The 23,821-nt window shown below is 36.6% G+C and overlaps 1 protein-coding gene across 3 annotated transcripts in view; it reads left to right on the top strand.

Annotated features, from left to right (window-relative positions):
- The first annotated feature begins 4,905 nt into the window (after positions 1-4,905).
- Positions 4,906-23,821, top strand: part of sdt (stardust) — a 66,367-nt gene continuing 47,451 nt past the window's right edge. For all 3 annotated transcript variants that reach the window (XM_066296573.1, XM_066296572.1, XM_066296571.1), the window contains exons 1-4: positions 4,906-5,238; positions 6,580-6,665; positions 17,913-18,022; positions 18,078-18,135. In XM_066296573.1, coding sequence (XP_066152670.1) covers positions 6,599-6,665; positions 17,913-18,022; positions 18,078-18,135 — 235 coding nt within the window. In that variant the 5' untranslated portion in view covers positions 4,906-5,238; positions 6,580-6,598. The remainder of the gene's footprint in view (positions 5,239-6,579; positions 6,666-17,912; positions 18,023-18,077; positions 18,136-23,821) is intronic.

The following is a 23,821-nucleotide window of genomic DNA, read 5'->3' as shown; positions in this document are numbered from 1 at the left end:
CGATCACAGTCCGGATGCCGCATGGATCAGAGCTCATCAAAGCGAATTTGTCATTAACGTGGGGGCCGTTATTGTTGGCGAGTTTTTAATTGCCCTGTCCCTGCTTCCACCTCACTTATTTGGTAATACCTACCTAAATTTTCTGTAAGGCATACTTCCTGGACTATGGGACGATGCACGCGTTCCTATGGGTTTCCAGGATTGCATGTGTTTCCAACATGACCGTGCACCTACACATTTTTCGCGTGTTGTGCAAGATCATCTAAACCAATATTTTTATGGACGATGGTCCGGGAGAGACGGACCTATTAAGTGGTCAGCGCGAAGTCTCGATTTGAACCCGTTGGATTTTTGTTTCTGGAGGTTCGTCAAGTCATTGACATGTGAAACTACTGTAGCCAACGAAGGGGAACTGTTGAGAAGAGTGATGGTAGCTTCTCTTCTTGTGAAGCAAGATCGGGGCACATCGTGCAGCGGGTGTGCGATAAAATTATTTAAAAAAATAAATTTATGTAACTAGGTTGGTGGTCATTGCTCTGAACCTTTATTATAATTCTCTTGCGTTATCTTTAATAAAAATGAATTAAATATTGATTTCTTTTGGTGTAAGCGAGGTAACATTGCGCTTTTGACCACACATGACTTTCTACCCAAAACGGTCTATTTTTGACCAGGTGCTCCTATGCAAAAATTGTTCACCGTAATGTCGCCTATAGCTTGCTTAAGTTTGGTACAACTTTTTAAAAACACTCTGTATAATTATGTTTAGCCCTGATTCGCCCTTACCCAAGTGAGCTTATAGAAAAGAAACTAAGTTAGTATGGAAAAGAATATCAAGGAAATGAAAGTTAGAAAATAGGAATTTGCAAGAAAATATGCTTCTTGGTCCTTCCATTGATTGGAAGAAAAGATAGGACAGATTAAGCAGGATTAACTACGGTTAGGAGTGACATGGCCACATCGACGTTGAAGTACGTTGTGTACCTCATTGCGAAAGAGTTTGCAAAAAATTAAAACCGTTTTGAGATATTTAGTTGAAATTTGGAAAATGAATCCAATAGATTTTTCAATTAGTTTCCTAAACTTATTTTACGTTTTTTTTTGGGTTAAATCCCATTTTTCCATGCCAACGAGCTTGCAGGAACAAAATTTCGTTCTTACAAGGTCTGTCCAGTTATTTATCAGTATTTGGATCTACTTTAAAATTTCCAAAAGATTTCGACTCCTCCTTTTTTCCGCACATTTTACGTTTTCAAATCAATTATAAATATCGAGAAATCCACATGATTTTCCTCCAAGAAATCCATCATGTGCTTCCATTCGATTCCCAGGTGCATAACGTATTATGATGGAATTACGGTTATCTTAATGGAATTAGGGCATCCTCCCAATTTTTACCATAACTTATTAATTGTTTATTAACCTAATTATCGCAAAACGCATGTACAGGTGTTTTAGATACTAACTTTCGAATATCAGGACACCGGTAGTAACAGGATTGAATAAAATACTAAAATGATGGTCCAGTCACATGTGTAGTTCGGCAATCCGCGCGTTAAATAAATGCATTATTTAACAAAACACTTTTCACGTTGATGTAAAATTAATTAGTAGCATCCCTTGGATTCCTAGAGGAAATAGTGCTGAATGCTACACTTGCAATATAGTGAGGACTGGCTTAATATGATTCTCACCGGCGGGTATCAGATCGACATGATGGAGATTCAACCAGATTCAGTAGCCCCAAGGACTGAGTTTCGGCGAACAAACTAGCACGTTGAAGTTATAGTGAGACTGCGCAGTCGTGACTTTACCTGAAATGAATCTTGAGAAGGCAGGCCTGTTCTTCCAATATTGTGCATAATGCAAATCCCCCTCTTTCGCGTTATCAACGCCTCTCGCAAAGCCGAAAATGCACCCCACAAGATAATTCCATATTTGTCGTTCAACTAGGTGGTACCTGGTCACATGACGAGGTTCTCGAATTATTAAAGAAGGAAGACTCTCGGGTCTGAAATTCTTTTATAGAAAACATGTTACAGAGACCCTTTCATCATATCCTAGAAAGAGAACCCTCCCAATTGGGTGGTGTTACTGACCAGTTTCTATGGAGAAATGATGGGGTTACAAGGTACTTTTAGTGCGCTGCATGTTGGTAATTATAGATCGAAGTTTAACAAAGTACCATACCGACCTCTTTATAACAAAAAATTAATATACCTACACGTAAACAAATTTAATTGTTAAACGGTTATTCCCCTTCAAAACTGAGCAGAAACCTTTATCATTTTTTGATAAAATCGTAGTTTTTTTGAAACGGAACCAAATCAAATTTGAAGGGGTACATAGGGATTGCCGGTCAAAAACGGTTTTTAACTGGTAAGCTGTAAAGAAACACCTCGTCGTTTTTGACTGCCAAGCTATGTGTAACTCCCCAAGACATTGCAGGTAACACATATCCTAAATGTAACGTTTCATCAGCGCAATTGGGCTCAGAAATAGCTGGGAAATTTTCATTGAGGGCGCAAGTTGATATATTGTTAGTATTGGGGTTTTGTGAGGGCAGGAGTGTTGAGGAATACCGAAGGAAATTTCCTAATCGTTCACTTCCACATCAGGAGACATTTTCCAACATAAAAAAAGAGGGCTCGAGAGACTAGCTCATTTTGCATAAGTGATTATGGAGAACACGTCGATCAGAAGGTCCGAAATGAAGAACTGTTTTTACGAGATATTGAAAGTGATCCGCACACTGGCACCTGATACGATGCCACATTTAGAATATCTGTCACTTACATGCCTTTGACAAAGAGCTTACCAGTCAAAATCAATGTGGTTCTTGATCGGTAATCCCTTTAAACTTGGCTTGGTTCCATTCCACAAAACTGGGATTTTATCAAAAATGATAAAGTTTTCCGCAAATTTTAAAGGGGAATAAAACTTCTAGAATAAAGTTTGTCATTAAATGGTATTGTTCGATTGTTGATTAGTTTATAGACAAAAAAATCCCAACCCTTTTTGGTGTTACCTTACACTTGATCCAGCTCTTATTAAATATTTATCGATTTGATACTACTTTTTAATTAATTATATTTTTTTATATAATTTTAATTAATTTATTTTATTTTAATTTAATTTAATTTTATTATAATTAATATGTTGATAAAAGAAATCCAAATTTGGTTGTGTCGTGATGACGCACTGCTGAAACATGCCGTTTTTTCCGAAATTTACAACCGAACTTCGGAGGTGAACATCTTGTCAGCCCTTAATTGCATACGCACAAAACTAAACAAATCGTCATATTTTGAGATCTCCTACACGCCCCTGCTTCGTTTCGGTTCCGTTGCGGCTCACCCTGTATATGTTAATATGCAACGGACAATATTTATGCTCAATTTCGTGCAACGCAGCAGCTGCAAAGCAAATTCATTTGCATCTCGGTCATTTGCTCTTTATCAAAAAATTCGCAAACTGGAATCACGACAATTTTGAAAGAAAAGGGTAATTCTACCGGTCTACCCCACGGTGATAACCTCTCGAGAAAACCTTAAGAATCTTATGTGGCCCTCTAGCGGCGGTTGATATGACTTTTAAGTTTCTTCTACATAAAAATATAAGTAATTTTAACGACCGTTTACGCGCACGTTTGAAGTGAGACTCGAATTTTAAGGGACACTTTCACCTAGAGACCAGCAGAATCGTACGAATACTTATTCCGAGCAATCAAGTTGTTTTGTCCAGCATTGCAAGATTTGAGACCACAGCATTTTCCTACAAGTAGATAATAGGTATGGCTGAATTAAGAAGACAAATGCGGATATTAACCAGAAAAGAATTTAAGAAAAAATAGAAAAAGTGCCACATCCACTCATTCTAGGCGCCCTCCTCATTGACATAAACACAAATTCTCTCCAAAAGCAACCCGAAAAGCATCAATTGAGATTGAAATTATTGAAGCGTGGTGATCGCTTTGCTGGCGTGAGTTTTTGAGTCTTGGGAAACAACATTGTCGGGCGTTGAATGAGATAAGTCTCGGGAAAATATCTGTATCTTTATTTACACGAGCTTTCAATGCTTAAATAAAGGACAAATGCATATTGAAAGAGACCCTAAATGAACCTTCGATGAATCCTATCGTTTTTGCAGGAAACGTATACATAGCGTGCAGAAAAGTCTTTCGGCACACTGGCCAGCTAGAGCTTCTAACGGGTGAACTGAAAAATGTTCGTTTCTAATTTTTTGAAGATCCCTAATAAACTCATTTGCTGGCCAAATTTCACGAAGTTTATGTAGAATAGTTCCGGCCAACATCCTGCATGTCGGTCAGAAATAATCTCTAACGATTACGCTAAAAACATTGGCTTTCAAAGTTTCGCAGGACCGTAATTCACTTATTTTCTGACCAACCTTCGCGAAGTTCACGGTGAACGTATAGCGTACTCCCAGCCATCACACTGTACAGTGGTCAGTGTAATTATTTAACAGATCGGCAAGAAAATAAATTTTAAAATATTTACAGAGCCGTAATTAGCTCATTTGCTGAAGAATCTTCGCAAGATCTATCTGGAATCGTGTGGGATGGTTCCGGCTGTGATGCTGTAGATCGGTTAGCAATAGCTTCTACCGGCTCAGCGAAAAATACTTACTCCGAAAGTTTGACAGGACCGTAATTAACTGATTTTCTGGCAGATTTTCAATGAAATTCGCCGGATCAGTAGAATCATCCTGCATACCGGGCAGCAAGCGTTCGACTTTAACAGTTTTAGGGATGCTAGACAAATTTTTTCGGACTTTGTCCCACTGGATTCTATTCGCACGCCCGTGCAAAAAGGGGATGGATGCTGTGCGAATGGATCTCTCTTGCGCGGTATCGATCCCCGCTCAGACCGTCGACTGTCCCATTTGCATCCACACCCGACGTTCCGGAGTGCCGTCGGTGTCGTCGCCAAAGGCCCCTCAAATAACCCCAAGATTCCTTTCTGATGACTGCGATGGTAAAAAACCCCTTCGATGATGGGGCACTCAGAATTCGGATTGACGGCAGCCGCGGTGTGGGCACATTGAGGGGCCGACATTAAGAGCCCCTTCGAGGGTTGTTTTCGTTCCATTGCCTATTGCTACGCACAAATTCGGTTAGGGGAAGTTGGAAGGAACGATGGAAGCCAGTGAAACATTTTGTAAAATTTTAAACTTTCTTGCTCGTTGCGGAGTGTGATAACGAGTTTTGCTTTCAAAGTAAGTAGGGCTTGTAGCACTTTCGTGTAAGCAATGTTTTTCCTTAATGGTCTCAACTTTAATATAACTTAATGGTCACGAATCGTGATTTTTGCCATTGAATGAGAAGTATCCATTCTTATATAACCTTCTTTCGAAGTTGAAATTAGCCCTATAACACAGCCCTTCATATGTCAAGAGATCTTGTCGATATCTTTAAAGCCGCTCTAATAGCTCAAATTAATTCCTCTTTTCTAGTCCTACACCCTTTAGTGTCTTGTGTCTCTATTTAAAGCGATAAGCGATACTTGAATAAAAATAATTTTTAAAAATGTATTATAAATTGAGAAAACAACTAAATGAACCTAACAGTTACTGCAGCCAGTTAGAAAATGCATAGTTTTGTATAACGAGCGAAGCGGGGTCCCGGAATGTGCTTCTAGTTACACAAAATGGCATTTCCTAACGAGATTAACGCACGATTTTTCATAATTTTGCTGTGTAATGAAGAAATCAGGAAAAAGATGCAAATTTGAAATTACCAATGTTGCGCCCCACATAAGGAGAATTACAATAAACATTGTTTTTAATGCCATTTGATACCCGAGTTAATAGATGAAGGCACCAGCTGCATTAAGTTACGAAATGAAACCTGTTTAGGCAACGGCTGTGATTAAGGAAACTGTTATATTGTTTGTCAAAATTAGGGAAAAAAACATTATACAGGGTGTTTGAAGCCTCGCATGAAAATAAAAAAAAGTTCTTAAGGCTTGTAACCTGAATCGCTTCATTTTCCATGTACAGGATGTTTAAAAAGATATATCGTTTTTCACTGTCAGAAAAAAATTCTTGGCCGATTCAATTAAAATTTCCGCCATTTAATAGCAATGTTAAGGAGTGTCTTTTGGGCATATCGGAGTGCATCTTCGGGGGGCGAGCCCCGAGGCTGTTTTGTCGCAAAAATATTAACGACCAGAAGACCTTCCCACTTTCTGTAATAAAATACAATAGGACATCCGATCTTTTACTAAATTACCACCGAACTGCTGCGCAAAAACTGGGATGTGTTTTAACGCCCTGTATATTAATTATCTGAACTAATATCGGGCATATGTTTACGAGATGTTTTCTTATTTTAACCGATGGGATGAGATAGGAAATACCCTGGAAAATAACTTAAATTGGCATCACATTCATGAACACATTTTAGATGGTAAAATAGTTCTCAGACAAAAATATCCTTCACATATTAATTCACATTATGTGAATTAATATGAAACGGTGTGGGGTAATATAGTTAGTGATTGAAATGAACGCCTGTTTGGTTCTAAGGCCTTTTTTACTAATTATTACACGTTCCAGATTTGCTGCCATTCAAATCATGGTGGATTTAGGAGGCTATGTAATTATTCTGGTAGAGACCAAGGACAAAAAGATAAAGCTCTATGGTAAGATCTGAAAATAAAATATGTATTATGCATACGTAGACATATCGCTTTATGTCGAACTGGCTTATAAAGGGCAAGGCCTCTCCATGGTACTGCTTGTCGGCATGTCACTTACGGCAGTCCGCGGTAAACTGATTCAATATAGTACTAGTACAATAAACCAAGCGAATTTATAACCTAAGTAAAATGATGCATATTTTCTACTACGGCACTGAAAATGACTAAATATTGATTAATATTAGTTGTAAAACATTCTATTGGGTGTGTCGAACATCGCATCCTCTCCTTTTTTTCCAAATCAGGTGAATAACAGGATAATAACGACACGTACACGGCTCATTATTTACCTAATGAGTTAATGGGCCACAGTGTCCTCACCGCCCAATTGTTCTTTTAATTCTAGTGGCCATGAAAACGAATACCAAGCGAGACGTCACCGATGATGTTATGATTCCAGGCTCGATTTCCCTTTATGCTTCAGATTTAATTTATTCCTAATTTGAATTTTAGATAATATTATAAAAATCTAGTCAAGTTCAGTAGTGGAAAAACTTGTATATGCACCGCGGTCGTGAAATACTTATGACGCTCACGTCTTGATCGCTAACTGGTGTGCGCTTCGGGATTTCAACTTCACGTTTGAACCATAACGTTATACTTCACCACCTTGGTGTATAATACGCTATTAACAGGCGATTGGGCTATTTTGACAGAATTTTCATTTTCGCCTAAAAGCGCAATTATTAGCAAACTAACATCAAATCGGACGTAAAACGCGGCATTATTAATATACCATGTGTCCTCTGAGCCCATTTTATGTAGCGTTACCCATGTATCGACGAACTCGATAGTTTTTGAAATATGTTTTTAAATACGAAATTATTTAATTTAAATCATACAACTTTATCATTTGTATGTGGGTTTAAGTTGTTTTCTTTTTGTATTATAAGATATTTATTTAATTACCCCTAGTTTCGATTACGGGATCCGCAAGACCGTAGAATGGCCGGCAAGGTTGGCAGATTCAAATAACTAAGATTTTCTCTTAGAGGTTGCATTAAGGACAGAATCATTTGCAAAAATACATCGGTTTCCGTCGAACCTCCTAAAGACGGAACAAGAAGTGCAATAATAACCATTCGGGCCGATGAAGCGTCTAATGTCCATCAGCAGTTTTTGGACCCTCAGAACACTGCAGAGCTGTGAAAGATGGCCGTTTTGAACCATAATTTTCAGAATGAGCTTCGACGGAAACGGATTTATTTTGATCCATTTTGCCTTTAATACAACCGCGAAGGAAAAAATTAATGCGGTTCAAGTTTGGCAAGCTTGCCGGCCACTTTATAGTGCTGCGCTTTCCCTTATCAAAATTAGGTGTAATTAGATCTCACAACGCGAAAGATTTACGATTTGACATAAGGGAATTGTTTTATCCTGAGATATCTCCGGAACTATCAAATTTGACTATAGACAATGCTACATGAAATAATTCTAGAATTTTAATGGGGATTTTATTAGAAAGAAAAAATTGAGCGGTTTCATTTAAAACATGAAAATTTATAACTAAATCGTTTTTTGACTTACCATGTATATTTCCAAATGGTTGTTGAACGTGTCCAAAACGAAAACTAAACCGACCTGTCCGAGCCATTTCACAATTGCTTTATTCTGAAAAGTTTTTAAAGTACAACTCGCTTAATATGAAGAGTTAAGCGACAGGCAAATTCGCTCGCTGTATACGATCCTTCGTTGTATCGGGCCCATTGTATCTCTAATACACTTTACGGGACTTTATAAACTGGACGTTATAACCGTGATTTCGTATTAAGCGTCTTCGTATTAAACGAGTTCTACTACAGCTACTGCTTTGGAACAATTCACAGCCCCGTATACCATCCATTAAATGGATCTATCATCCTTGGAAATTTGAAGATTAGTATCCTCTACATCACGCCAAAGATTTTTGTTGCATTTTTACACCAATAAACAGGAAAAAACGTGAGCATCCGTCATTGTTTGCATAAATTTTATTAAATTTTCGTATTTCTTATACCGGGTGACCCAAATCGAATGCACATAATCAAATTTTGCTATTTCAAAATCAAAGCCCGATCGAAATTGCCTTTTCATCGACCTATCACATTTACCCTTTTGATGTGTCAATCACCTATAAATCTACATTTTACAACATTTAAATTGTAATAAAATATAACACTGATAACTATAATAATTAAAATTTTTATTTGCTCTCGGTGTACGAATCGAATTCCGAAAAGTATAAATATCATAAAATGTGAATGTAAAGATTTTAAATGCATCAAAAGGGCAAGCGTGATAGGTAGTTTACGAAGCAATTTTAAGCAGACTTCGATAATAAATTAAAAATGTATCTCGATCTGGAGTAACTAGACCAAACGGGAACTGGACGCTTACATGCTTACTCATGAAGACTCATGTCCATTTCGAAGAGCGTTGCACTGATCACGCAATGAGCCCTAGAGGATTACTCGTATTGGTGAATTGCGGGGTATTAATCGAGCTCAATATTGGGTAAATATGGACATTTGGATATGGACAATTGCACATTTACCAAAGTTAACGAATTGTATTGTCAAATTCTGAATCTCTATCACCAAGAAAATTTGTAGTCATATGACGCAGGGGATAGAATGGGTAAAATATAGAATTTCCAAAGGGACTCGAGTCCACTTAATGTGCGGACGGACCTCATGGCCGATGTAGAAGAAATGCAACCATCGTCTATGCTACCAAGAATTGTTACAGATAAAAACCACAAATGTATACGAAAAATGGTATCAGAGATTCTTGTGAACTATAAAAGGTAAAAAAGTATTCCGAAAACGGTCTACTGAGGTGCTTCGTTGAACTTAAGAATATTCACGAAACGAAGAGAAGTTTTTGAGATCTGACGAATTAATAAAAACGAAGTTGGAGGATGGCACAGATCATAGTTTATGAATTCGTGACACGATACTTGATGGACAAATCCATGAGAAAATGTAATTCAATACAGTCGCATGTGATTGGATAAATTTGCTGAGAAAATTCATCCAGCAGGCACTACGGCCTGTCATGATTCCAGAAAGTCGGCACTTTATGAAATACGTATATCGATGGTAAATAGGCACAAGAAACGTACTGGAAATCCATACGATTGGAAGTGTAGTAAAGGAGGTGACCTTATGCTTGAAGTTACCAATTGTAAGGATTACACCGGCCTCTGCTTGAGGAAGATCTCAGCAACTGTGTTGCCAAATGGCGTAGGAGTTATTCACATTTATGATCGAATACTTATGTTGACTTAACGCCAATGTTACAAGTATATAAGTATATTACATAAGAATCCTGGTAAGCTGACCTGTGACAAGCCTGTTTGAGTAACATTTATTGTGTTCCGCCATAAAGTGGACTGCGAGTTTAAAATAACATGAGGAGGCTTACGGCCACTAATGCATTAGCGTGAGCTAATGAGACTGTCACTATTGAGATCATTAACTGTGAGGATGAACCAGAACATAAGAACCATGCACTGTGCGGCTCTAAATTGTTAACTTTTTAACAAATTATTAATATATTTTTCATTCAAAAGCAGCATTAAATCGGATGAAAATACCATCTTTTCTCGATTATTTATTTATCTAAATGTCATTTCTAAATGTTGCTTGAGCAAAATGACCGATTTAAAAAATTGAAACATTGGTCAAGTGACACCTCAAATTATAGGTGTGCCGCAACTACCTTTAATGGCGTAATTAAATTTAAAATTAACAGATAAATTTTTGACAAAAGAGCTATAAATAGAAAAATATAAATTTTGTAAAAATGCAATATAAATCAGTCTTCGGACATTTTTGTAAAATGTCAGGAGTTATGTACCCATCTGTAACGTCATGGGCGTTATCCTGGGGTCATCTTCAATTCATCCCACCTTATCCCATTATATTACAAGTTACCTGACACGGTGGACAAATGGAGTCCATTGGGGCTACAAGCTAAAACCGGCCTTAACTATTGAAACTATATCATTCTTCCTCACATTTTTCTGTGAACAGTTGCAAGTCTGATCGATTGTATAACGTACGTTATACAATGATGTATAATATACAGGGTGTCTCTAAAAGGTGCGGAAAAAAGGCTACCACAAATTCCTGAGGTTAAAATATGATGATCTATCCCAACTTACCTCAGTCCAAAACTGGATGATTTCGGAGATACAGAGTGTCAAAGGTTAATTTTAATTTTTTACGACTTATTAATTCTTGTACACACGACAATGGAGGTCATTTTGAATATTTGTTAAAAGCGTTCATTATTGATTAATTCTTCGTTGATAGATCTTTTATTGACTTTTTTTACTAGAGCAAAAAATTAATAACACATTTACTTGTTTTTGTAATTTTTGGTGTTACTCCCGTGGCAATGCGATACAATGGTGAGTTTGTGTAAGAAATCAAGTTAATTATCGCTTCAAATTGTGTTACAATTAATTTAGACCTGGCCATACACGAAATGAACTTTTTCAACCCAGATATCTCACAAACAGTTGCTCAAATCAACCCTTACCAGGTGTACCTTTTTTTAGGTAAAAAACGTTGGAAAATAAGAAATTTTATTTAGAAGTAAAATACAGTGTGGCTCAAAAGAGTTATTTCGTTTTAAATGTGTGCAAAGTACTGCGAGTGGCGCCCCCTACGTTTTACAACGAAAATGAAAGCGGATTTCAATTTGTCACCCCAAAAAAACCCCCCTAACCGAATTTTGAGATTACACGCCAGTTATTAAAAAAATATCTATGAAAAACTGAAACCAAATTGAACTTTTGACACTTTGTATCTTCGAAATCATCCACTTTTGCACTGAGGTAAGTTGAATAAGATTGTCATATTTTAGCCTCAGGAATTTGTGGTGGCACTTTTCCTCGCCTTTTAGAGACACCCTGTATATGTGTATACAAGGACTATGTCATAAGTTCTAAAGGTGATAGGGAAGGTTTGAATAATGCTAGTTCTTCGTATAAAAAAATCCTAGCGGTCTTCGAAACCAAGTTATTCGCTCCCAAAGCAAGAGGCTAAAAACCGAGTTTTTGCTGTAACTTTTGTACAATTATCATGGAAAGTGGTGCAGTTTCAATAACTCATAGTCGTGTTTCTCTTCATATATTAACAGATATTTCATGTGTCTTCCTTACATGGAGGAAGTCAGAATTTCCCATTTAGACATTCATTTTTTAACGAGTTGACGACATCAGTATGTTTTTCATAACTTTCCTACAAAAAAAACGTATATCTTGCTTTAATTGATATCTCGCACCGTCTTTGGCAAAACACATTTTATTAGCAACGTGCACCATACATGCCAACGATTTGAAGCGAAATAAAATAGTAATTTATTATAAAAAAATGATATAAATTACAGCTAAAATTGTAAAAATGTTGATGTCAACATTCAATGTTATCAACGTGAGTTATTTTAATAATATCTTGGAATTCAGCATCGAGGGGTATGCAAATACGTATCTAATGGTCGGACTTGCAGAAGGTAATGCTGTCATATACATAAATACGTATAATAATATATACAACGTATAATGTATAATAAAAACTGTTTTTTAGTGCAATAAAAACGTCGAATTCCAGAAGTTTATAGATCTATTAACTCACAAATTTTTGTTTACCCATTAACGTCCAAATGAAACTGCGCAGTGGAAATTGAGAAACTTCTAAGATTAATATGTTATTTTCATAATAGTGATATAACTCTACGGAAAACAGTTTGCTTTTTTTAATTTTTATAGAAAAAAAGCGAGTGTCCTCAATTGAGTACAAAGGGCTAGACCGACTAAGTCGTGCGGTATAATTAAAGGAAAAAGGCGCGTTTAAGACATAGTCTGCTTACACTTCTTGCAGCTCCATCGTACTCTGGCATGACAAACAACGCATCGCAATTGCTTTTCCATTTTCACGGAAAATGCCCTACGTTATCAAATCTAACAGTTGTGGCAATAAGGGAGCTTTGCCTTTTCTACTCGATTTACTTAGGTTTAGATAATGCCTTATTATATACCTTGTAAACTTCGACAGGTTCATCTCATTCTTCGGATTAGAGCAAGTTTTTCTCAAAAGTTTCTAGGTGTTTGCCACTGTTATATCTAACATGTAGGTAAAAAGTACTCACCACTACTTTTTCCCACGCTCTCCGACTCTGTAATTATTCACGCACTGATCACCGAAATCGACGCTGCCCATCTTCCCATTGCAACTATGAATCATTGAATTTGAATCATTTCCATTTTGGCTTTTGACCATCCGCGAACTTGTGACGCGTGGCGCTCCTGTGTCATAATTAGACATCATGGATGCTACGTTGTTGTCAACTCATCGAACTGACAGTAACTCCATGTTTGATTCGAACTGACAGTGACTCCACGTTTGGTTCGAAGCGATAATCGAAAAACCCTTTTTCGAGTTTTGCCCCATTTTTCATTCCCAATTATTGCAAACTCTTTTATCCTGTTTCTTCTCACAGTGGCAGCAACTCTGAACCCTTTTCCTTGTAAAACTGTCGGAACACAAATTGCGGTAAAATAATGATCGAAAACGCAAAATGATTTTCCAGATCCGTTGCATCGTTCGAAAGATTGAGTCCAATAGAGGCTCGAGGAGTGTCTCCAGTTTTTCCTTTAGAGCCCTTGCTACAATACGTGTCAAAATGATAACCGGACCCAGTCAAGCCGTATAAGCACCAATTTTTGCACCCAAACCGGACTGGTTTTCCTTTTATACATTTTTTACAGAGATGGGGCCCAAAGTACAGAGTTTCGTTCATGCGCAGTAAGGAACGGAAAATACCCCAATATCTGACATTTTGACAGAGCAGATTGATCATAGGGCGTAATTCATACATTTTATCAAAGAAATCTATTTTATTATGGTCTGCAAAATGGATATTTTGCCTTATTGAGAGCTACAGTTTGCGAGGCATGGAACTGAAATTATTTTCTATGCCTAAATCTTCATCCCCCGATCAGTACAATGGTTCTTGAGGCGATTTACGGTAGCCAAATTCAAAATCACCATATTTCTTGACCAGTCACTCTCAATGGGTGTCGCTCCTTTTGTCCAGCAAATAACGTGAACTCTTCAATGGTTTGTTGAATTTTGTTTTCGTCCATCACACGTTCAAAAATCTCTACTGGATTCGAGTCCTTCAGATTTCCTTAAATTTGTTTGAGTAGTGATACTCAGGTGTCGGGTTACTCCACTCTGTGTAAGACGGACTGATTTCGTGACGGCATAACTCGTCCAATTTTGGTCGGAAACTGCATGATTTCACCATTTTTTAAACGTCGCTGAAAAGCTCATCGTGACTATTTAAGTAAACTTCTGAAATGCATTGTTTCCTGATTTCCAATTTTCTCGGGATATCTTGGGGCAAAATATTAGACTCCAACTCTTTTTGATCAAACTCTCCTTCGTTGGTCAGAGGATCAACATCGGAGGGCAGAACTATTACATCTTCGCCGTCTTCAAGATCTTCCAAAGCCTCAGGCAAAAAATCGAAATTATCGTAAGCTCTGTGCGGATCATCAAAATAAGTCCTTTTCGATGCTAGATGGAAGGCAAATATGTACAGACGTATCTGCCGCAATTCTCACATTCGCCCATTGTGCTCATTCGAGTACAGTTGAGTTACGATGTAACCAGGAAATTTACCCAAAAAAATAAAGACGATTTCGCTTGAGACAAAAATTATTAACTTAGTCGGAACGTGTATTCTGAGCGAAATAATTAAAATTTGCGTTAGAATAAACATTGCAGTAAATAATTGTAATGAGGGCCAGGCAAAGAGTATACTTCTCGAGGTTTGACGCTCTAAAATTTAACTTTTTTTGTTTAAAACTCACTTCTTGAACTGCGTAACCTAATTACGCTTATACAGGGTGTCCCAGATCGAAGTGCAAATATTTTAACCAAGGTTTCTACTAATGAAATTAACAAACACGTATTTTTTCTTTTTGGCCAAAAGTCTGTCGTTTAAATTCTAGGGTTCTTTGAATATGGGGATTTGGATAAAATAATTTATGTTGGAAGAGCCCCTCCACAGATTGTTACTAGAACTTAAACGACAGTCTTTTGGACAAAAAGAACAAATACGTGTTTGTTCATTTCATTAGTAGAAACCGTGGTTAAAGTATTTGCAGTTTGATCTGGGACGCCCTGTATAGGGCGACTATATAAAAATACATGTATTCAAGTATACTCAGTCGAGTACGATGAACGTTAGTGGCTTAATATAAGGCAGGATTTTGTTGGCAGATTACGTTTTTGTCAAAATCAAAATTGCTCCCAGTTTGGACACTTAGGTGAATTAATTTCTTATCAAAAAACGAGCTTTTTTTATTGTTTTCGTACCATAAAACTGAAATTGAATTGCATTTTTTGCATTTATTTTTTCTATTTACAGCCTCACTTCTCAAGAAATGAATGATCGATTTCAAATCGCATTACACTATTAAATGCAGATTTGAAATACCTTTAGTTTAAGGTGTCGTTCGACCCATGTGTGAATTCAAAGAATGAGCCCTTTCGCCCTACAGGGGTCGTAAAAAATATTACAGAGATAAATAGACAAACGTCGAACAATAGTATTTCTTGCCTTCCTCAATGCTGCTTTTGCATATTTTTTTTTAAGGTAAACCGAGGAGGGCGTTACAAATCAGAGACACGCGGTATGTCAGCACAAGTTGTTCAATCAGTTCAGAAATAAATTCGAGCAGAATTTTTACCAAATGCGGATTTAAATAATTTCATGTCTAATTTTAACTTCAAATAAAATACAGTAAAACTCGGCTGTAAAAAACAGGTGCTGTAGCAAGCGCTCGGTTATAACGAACAAACAAAAAATCCCGTGTAAATTCCTATCAAACTTTTTTTATTCGTTTATAACAAATATGGATATAAAAACACTCGGTTATAGCACATAATATTTATTGTTTTCTGGAGCTTTAAGTTCGGTTACGACGCTGACGATTGCCGTGAGCAAACTTCTAGATATTTAAGCGAATGAGTCAAAAACTAGTAGATTTCTGATTTTGAGGAAATTAACTCAAATGAATGTGACATGATTGATGAACACGTGGAAGTTGCGGAATTTCCTAACAATATTGACATTGTTAAAATAATTGCCAATGATCAATATAAAGACAGTTCGAGTGATGAGGAGCAAGTTAACAGGAATAATAAAGTTTTAATCCCCACAGCTCTAGAAACCCTTACTGATTCGAAGATGGTGGCAAATCATGTACGGATGACTCATTCAGGAAATGAAAACTTTTTAAATGCGACAGATCTTTAGCAAAACAAAACACATGAAGAAATATTGGAAAGAACCACAAGGTGCAGAGTTCAATTACGAGCTCCTTTTTCTCATACCGAACCTCCGATTTTATTTCAGATTTTTGCGTTTAAAAATTTTTTTTCTCTTTTAATATACCGGATTTTCAATATCCAGGCTAACCCTGGATATAGGAAATTACCATGGTTTTTTTTTTGGCTTCTGTACAGATTAGCCAATTGAAAAACTTCCACATGGAGGTAATAGTACTCAAAACCGACCATCATCTCGCAATTTTTTCAATCTTCTAATTAGAGCCATTTTGGGGCGAAACGCCTCTAAATTAAAAAAAAAATCGAATGTTCCGCTTAACCGCTGGGGACAACCATTGGTCACATTGGTCGGTGATGCCTTTGAGCTATTGCTCTAAAAATTTTTGCAAACCATGTTAAAATTTTTGGTTTTTGCTCACCTACTTGTTCGGTTAAACTTTAATATGTAGGTATTGTTTAATTTCCTTGTTTTCACTTTTTCTTTGTTACATTTAAGTAAAATGTTAAATAAAAAGGAGAGAAAATTCATTTGCCGTGGGATTTTTACGTTTATGTTATTGGCAGCTTTGCGTTTGTTTAATTCTAAACTTGACTCCGACCACTCATGACCTCGAACGGTTACGCGGGACATTAAATTTTTTTCTTTTTATTTGGAGGCGTTTGAAGCCAGAACGTCTTTAATTAGAAAATTGAAAAAATTACGAAATTATGGCTGGTCCCGAGTACTACGATCTCCATTTAAAAGTTTTTCATTTGCATAATCCGGGCAGGCGCAACAAAAATAAAAAACGATTTCCCGTGTTAATTCCTTATGTCCAGAGTTCGCATGGACATCCGGTATATCTATTAACTACAACGAAAAATTGTTTAGATTTGGTGAAAACAAAGATTTTGAATCAATAAGCTTTTTTCCTCGAGGGCCTATAACGAACTTCCGCATGTAACGAACGCCAAATTCCCTCTAAGGTTTGTTACAGCCGAGTACTGTATGTTAGAACCGAGTGTTCGTTATATCCGGGTTTCGTATAACCGAATTATATGCTTACATAGCTGTATAGCAACTTGGCCGGGACTTTTTTCCCGTTCGTTATAATCGAGTGTTCATTACAGCACGCGTTGGTTTCAGGCGAATTCTACTCCATTCTTCCTCTTACGCTAGCTTACTCGCATACCTGTAGTATGTATATTACGAGTAGATGTTAACACAATAGATATACAGGGTTGTTCGTTAGAGCGTCAAAAAGCGGTATTTCAGTCAATATGAGTTTTACAAGAAAAACAGGGCACAGCAACGATTTCCACGAGACTTTGCAGCTATCAAAATTTCCGAATTTTTCCAAATATGTAACTCGGAAATGGTGAATTTTTGATATAAGACGCTTTACTTAAACTGACGTTAAGATTTGACGATGAATTCGAAAATGACACAACAACTGGGAAATTATATGGTAAAAAACGTAACGTGGTACTACGACACTTTTACGACGCACCCTGTACGTTTGAAAATAATTAAAAATTATCTTTTAAAGTACCTTTTAATAACTAAAAGCTTTGGTGTGAAACATTTTATTGACTAAAACTAGCGTTTGCTGAGATATCGCAGTTTGACGCACTAATGAGCAACCCTGTATAATATACATATGATATAGATACAAATACCAGGTGAGTGTATTTTGTTTCCACTACTGCTGCGTGTACTGAAATGTTGTTCGCCTCCGGTATATAACACTTATACGCTGCTTAAACAACTGTCATAAAACTTGTATATTATCTTAATGATATCAAAACTGACTGTTAAATGACGTTTGTTAATAGAGTATCTTTATTTCATTGCTTATAGGTTCACCGGCCGATAACGATAATCTCGAAGTTGGCGATGAAATTCTAGAAGTAAACGGAAAATCATTAGAGGACGCCAATCATACAGAAGTTATTAACCATATTCATCAGGTCAGTGAAATACGTCTTTCATGCATCCCACCAACTTTATATTCTCTATTTACAGTGTATTAGGTCTAGGACAATATGTCTTCGAGTGAAGCGGAGAAGTGGGGCTCGATTAGGTAAGTGCAGTAGTTAAAATCCCTTGAATCCTTATTTACGTCTATGTATAGGATTTAAAGATCGATTTATTCAGCGAAGTCCTTTCGTTCATTACGGACGACCGTTGTAACAGTGGGACAATGTATTTTTGTAAATTCTTATTTTCGATCGCTTTATACATTTCTAGACTTTTCTCACAATTCTACTTCGGCCGCATCAACAGCTTATCGCAATCGTATATCATCGGAATATTTCGCAGTCACTCTGTAGACGGGAAAAGTAAAGAGGTGAAATAATGAAGCTCGTGAAGCGCACGGTCGCCTTCGCGGACATTATACTCGTACACCGTGGAACCTGGTGACCAGCGCTGGTACCCGCGATCGGCGATTGTTCTTCGGTACTTCCAGCGCAACATCGAGTTTAAATTGCGCTAGTGTTTCGTGGCATGGCAAAATATGCGGTGATTTTCGTATAGAGCTTTATGTTGTGTGTTGGTTTTGGGGTGTCTCAGTGTGCTAGTGACCGCGAGATTTGTACAGATTCCTGTGACTGTTAACGGCATCTAACTACTTGGATTAACATCATTGATTACATTGAGGTCAGTCGAAGAATTGGTCCCCTGAGAGAAGGATTTCGGGCCTCAAATCTGTGTCAAAAGTTCGAATTAAATTAAATTATAAGTTATAATGTTACATGTCACCTTTTTTCCCTGGGAGTGACTTAAGTATGCTTCTACATCGGAAACATGGTTTTAATGACCTATAAAGCATTTTATGTAACTTAAAGTGAATCACGAAAAGCATTCAAATTCCATTTACAACTAGGCGATAAGCCCATGTTGTTTTATAAACGCTTTTGTGGTAGCAAGTTCTCGAAATACAGGGTATCCAAATTAAAATTTTAATTACGTTTTTGATTGTGCTTTCGGACAATAACGCGTTGTTCCGACGAAATTTTGTATACCGGGAGAGTCGATAATAAGCAACTAAAATACCGAGTCAGTTTTTTATCTGCCAACTGAGGAGACGCATTACACGACACATCCGATTTTAATTAGCCACGTTTTTTTGGGGGAAGTAAGATGATTTGTAATTTAAGAATGAAATTGAAGTTGCTTTGTTACCGAGAAACGGCTTAACATTTCAGATTTCCCTTCGGAATCTTGTGCAGTATTTCCTGAGCTATTACTGGAAAATTTTCACATAAACTTATCTTTACGATCTATATGGATGAACTAATTACTAGATTGTAAAAATCGTTGCTGAAATCTGCAGAGTAAAACCTGGGATGGAGGCTTTCCTCGGATCAAGTCCTTGGTGAGGTAAATCAAAATATCCAATATACGCATATACAGCGTGTCGTTAACTGCAACTAAAGCATATGGCGCAGCAGAAACCGAGGTACGACGCTGGATTTTAAAGAAAAACTCTATCAGGGTGCGGCTTTTCACTCCCTAGATATCTTTTTGCATAAATAAAATACGAAGAGATCCCCAGCAAAACCATCGAATTGAGCCACCCTGTAGGTGCGATGGGGGTCACTCGATATACGATATATGGTCGTGATAGGGATTTATATTTAAATTTCATATTTCAATTTTAAACTACGTATATATTTTTAATAAAGTTATGCGTTCTTTGTCAGATATTTTAGATACAATGTGAAAAAGCAATTTTACGACGTAGGATACTTTGCGAGAGAATTCCTTGTTTACTCAATAAGACAAAATATAGTTTTATAAAGGAATGATAAAATGCTTCCGACCTTATATGCAATTTTTAAAGCTATTTGATTCATGCCTAATTTGAAAATATCTTGGAAATTTAATTCTAAGAGCAGTCCTATTTTTTAATTTATATGCACATTTTACGAGGCTTATTGCACTTGAGGACAATAAATCTCAATGAACTGAAAATGTCCTTAAAATCCTTCTTAACAATAATCCTTAAAGCTATAAGATTTAAGAACCATAATAGGAATTAAACCATAATAAGATTATATTGCTTTATAGCGTCCACTTAAAAGGTTGTAATAAAACTTTCACAACGTCCAATAGTTTGTAACTCTAAAGAGACCTTTAAGCGTTCTTTAAGAGTACATAAAGGTGTGTTCGGTAATTATACTACTAATCGGCAATATTTTTTCGAATATACCGAATGATACGTTCGGTATGAAGATTTCAGGGGCGCATTTTTGAGGTGAAAATCGGACTTTTTTCTTATAAATGTGGGTCTGCAAATGCTCAGTTTTCAACATACAGGGTGTTAAAGTTTGTCATTATCAAAATTAATAACGGACAGTGACGGCACGGTTCACAATTCTACGCGTTTTCTGTCGAATTTATTGAAATCTAAAATTCTTAGGAACGACGCAAGCAAAGAAGAGATTATTGCAAAATTTATTGAAAATTCTCGTGACTTACCAGCACTGTTCTTCGGAGTCTTGAAACTGCCCTATTCTCGTAGGTGCTGATGAGAATTTGAAAAAGTTCGATCTTCGGCAACCCCCTGGCTCGGAAATCTTATTACGTCCACCTTTTGTGCTTCAGGCGCGTTTCCTTTAGCCAGATCATAAGAGTAATGGATGTGAGCCAAATGTTCAAATGTCCGACTGTATCCAACGGGAAAAAGAGGGTTATTTTGGCCTTAAAAAGGCGCCCTTAAATCCTTTGTACCGAATTTTGATTCCCCCTAAACGTTAAGGAATTGTACGTAAAATCATTGTACAAATACTGCAAGCGCGAAGCTCAAGTACCAGAGAGTACCGATATATTTTTTTTTAAATTAATTTTTGTAGAAGAACATTCATTCATCTATTTTCTCAAAACTACTCAATGCATGAACATTCGAAACGAAATACTTATCGCGAGAGGTGTATGTCACGACTCTACGTATAATCAAGAAATCAATTGTATTTAATGTGAGTATGGAACACAGAAATGATTAATAATAAATAATGTAATATGTCAGGAATAATCGTCTTTATAAATAAATAGGCACCTATTCATGGTGTTCCACTTATTTAACGCGAACTCGTGAATAAATTCATCGTTTTGATTTACTGTTTGAGGGGAGGTATTCAAGTCTGTAAAAACGTATATTTTAAAATTGCATCGAATGATACAGTGCGTTCAAAAGGGCGTTGCTGCTTCCCTAATGGCTCCTGCCCCCATCGGGCAATATTCGGGCAGAACAAATTGGAAATGGATACCAGCGAAAATGGAATACCATCGTGAAGATCTTACATTTAATGCCGTTTTCAGATCTTTGAAAATAAAATTGCTGAAATTCCATTATACGTTTCTGGTACCACACCCGTGCGATTCCTGGAACACTCATTTTTTCCTCAAACGCGCGATTAGTTCATATTTTATCAAAAAAACCTGCTTTGAATTTTGATGTTGAAATTCATAAATTTATTTATATTTAAAAATATTAATTTTAATCGGAGGGTAAAATTATTTGGAGAATCTTAGTTAAACGTCAGCTAGATGGGTTTGCAGAATCTGGAAAAGTGCCATTTGACACAGGATTGTCCGTTTAAAATAGCAACTTCGTCACATATTCTTCTTGTGGGAAATCCTGTATTGGCGTGAACAACTTGAAGTACAAAGAGGAAATCGAAGAAATTAATATTTTTCCTATTCCTGCGTCGAACAGGCTGAACTCTGGATAGGCATCGACACAAGTAGTCTATTTCCTGTAGACGTAACATATTTAAATAACATTTAAATGAGCATCCATATGCAGTATGTATAAACACATATATATCTATATAATGCGTTTTTAAGTCACTTTGGAATCTCATGGTAGGTACCTACTTAAATCCATGCTATTTGAAGGTTTGCTTAGACGGAAACCCACACCACGAACAATAAGAAATAATTATCATAAGCCTTAATTGTTTGACAACAATACTGAGAATGTTTACTGGGTGATTAATAATATTTTCTCATTTGTCCGTGACTGCTGTCCATAATAAGTGTTTCATTACTTAATAATTAATAACTAGATTCATCATCATGATTTGATATACGTATAATTGCAATTTAATACGACTTCGGGGTAGTTTGTTTTCGAGGAGGGGGACATAAGAGGTAAAATAGTAGAAAACATAATTTTCACACGAATTATACGAATTGTGGTTTGAGAGACAGGTTTGCGGTGTTCTTATTATAAATTTTATGCGCTCATATCTTCGTAGGTGTTATTACAATTTTCGAACTTTTATTATGTCAGTAAAAAGTCCAATTTTTATAGAAGAGATAAGGCACTTGTGGGTTTAATAGTACATTATATACCGGGGTCATAAAGTAGATCATTACGACCCGAACGTCAAGTTTATATGTAAGATGTGGGTATGTGTAGGATGACCATCTCTAGATTTAACTAGATTTAATCTAATTACAGTAACCTTGTCTAAATCAAGCGTAAATTAAATTCGAAAGTGGAAAAGACAACGCGTCTTGAACCAAAACAGCAAGAGTAACGTATCAGTTGACAATCATGCGCATGACCACCAAAAATAAAACAATAATGGGGATGATGACATTAGATGTATCAGTATACGTAGGTAAATAATGAGCGATATACGACCCCACGTTTCCTCAGGTTTGGATTGCGAGTAATTTTACTGCAGTAAATGCAAGCAAAGCAATTCTACAGGGTCATTTTAAACAGATCAAGCCTGTACCATTTTACCGGAAAATTACTGTATACCCAATATGTAATAAATACTACATACACATACAGGGAGTTCCTAAATATCATGTAGATCCGGAAAGGAGTGATTCTTTCGCCTACTTCATGACTAAAAGTTCACGTAAACGTAGGCTTACAAGCGCTTTTTTTACATATCTGCAAGGTGTCCAAACCTCAGAAGTTTTTCAGTTTTTCCTTTATAGATCCTTGCGGTTTTTGAAACATTTAGCGCAAATTTGGAATATAGAACTTTTTAACGGAATTTAGCATGCCGAATGGTTTTGACAATCCACTGAGTGATATTTTTTCCGAGGTCGTGCCCCCTTGCCCCTCCCTGCACTTTTTCACGGTGCGCCCCAAGTAGATTCTAAAACACAAAATGAGTTTTGTTTTATTCAGAAACTTGTCAGTTTCTTGTGGTTTCCTCGTATTTGCGCAGGTCATCGAGAAAAAAACTGCAATTCGACGGTTTAATTTGAAAGTTATTATGGGTGAGCAATTATTTATTATAGGTGATCTTTGATTTTTAAGAATTCTAAGAGTTTGTTTGGAACTACCTGTTGAGAACTTAAACCGGGACGATCCTAAATGAAAGACTAAATAACAATAATCTTCACGAGGAAAATGCACCACAGCAACTATTAAAAGTGACCTCTGCAACCCTTACGCATGCGTTCACCCCTCTTCTCATTGATGCCCTAACTGTTTCGAACACCCCCGGAGTACTTCTTAGGATTTCAAATGCATCTAATAAATCGATTTTGTAACTCATCAACAGCATTCACTTTTAATTTTTTCACTTTGACCGCTCTGTAAGCAGGTAGCAACGCGTTTACAGACCTATGGTCGCATGAACTATTAACGATAAAATAAGTTAATGAATTACCTCTTTCCATTTATACGTGTTATTTAGGAGCACCCTCTATATAATAAATGAATGTTTTAACAAATTTGAAAAGACTACCAAAAAGAATGACTTTCTAATTATCGCAATTAACATCCTAAT

The sequence above is a fragment of the Euwallacea fornicatus genome, chromosome 25 (genome assembly GCF_040115645.1).
Source record: "Euwallacea fornicatus isolate EFF26 chromosome 25, ASM4011564v1, whole genome shotgun sequence".
Taxonomy (NCBI): domain Eukaryota; kingdom Metazoa; phylum Arthropoda; class Insecta; order Coleoptera; family Curculionidae; genus Euwallacea; species Euwallacea fornicatus.
This window is presented reverse-complemented; position numbering and strand designations above follow the sequence as displayed.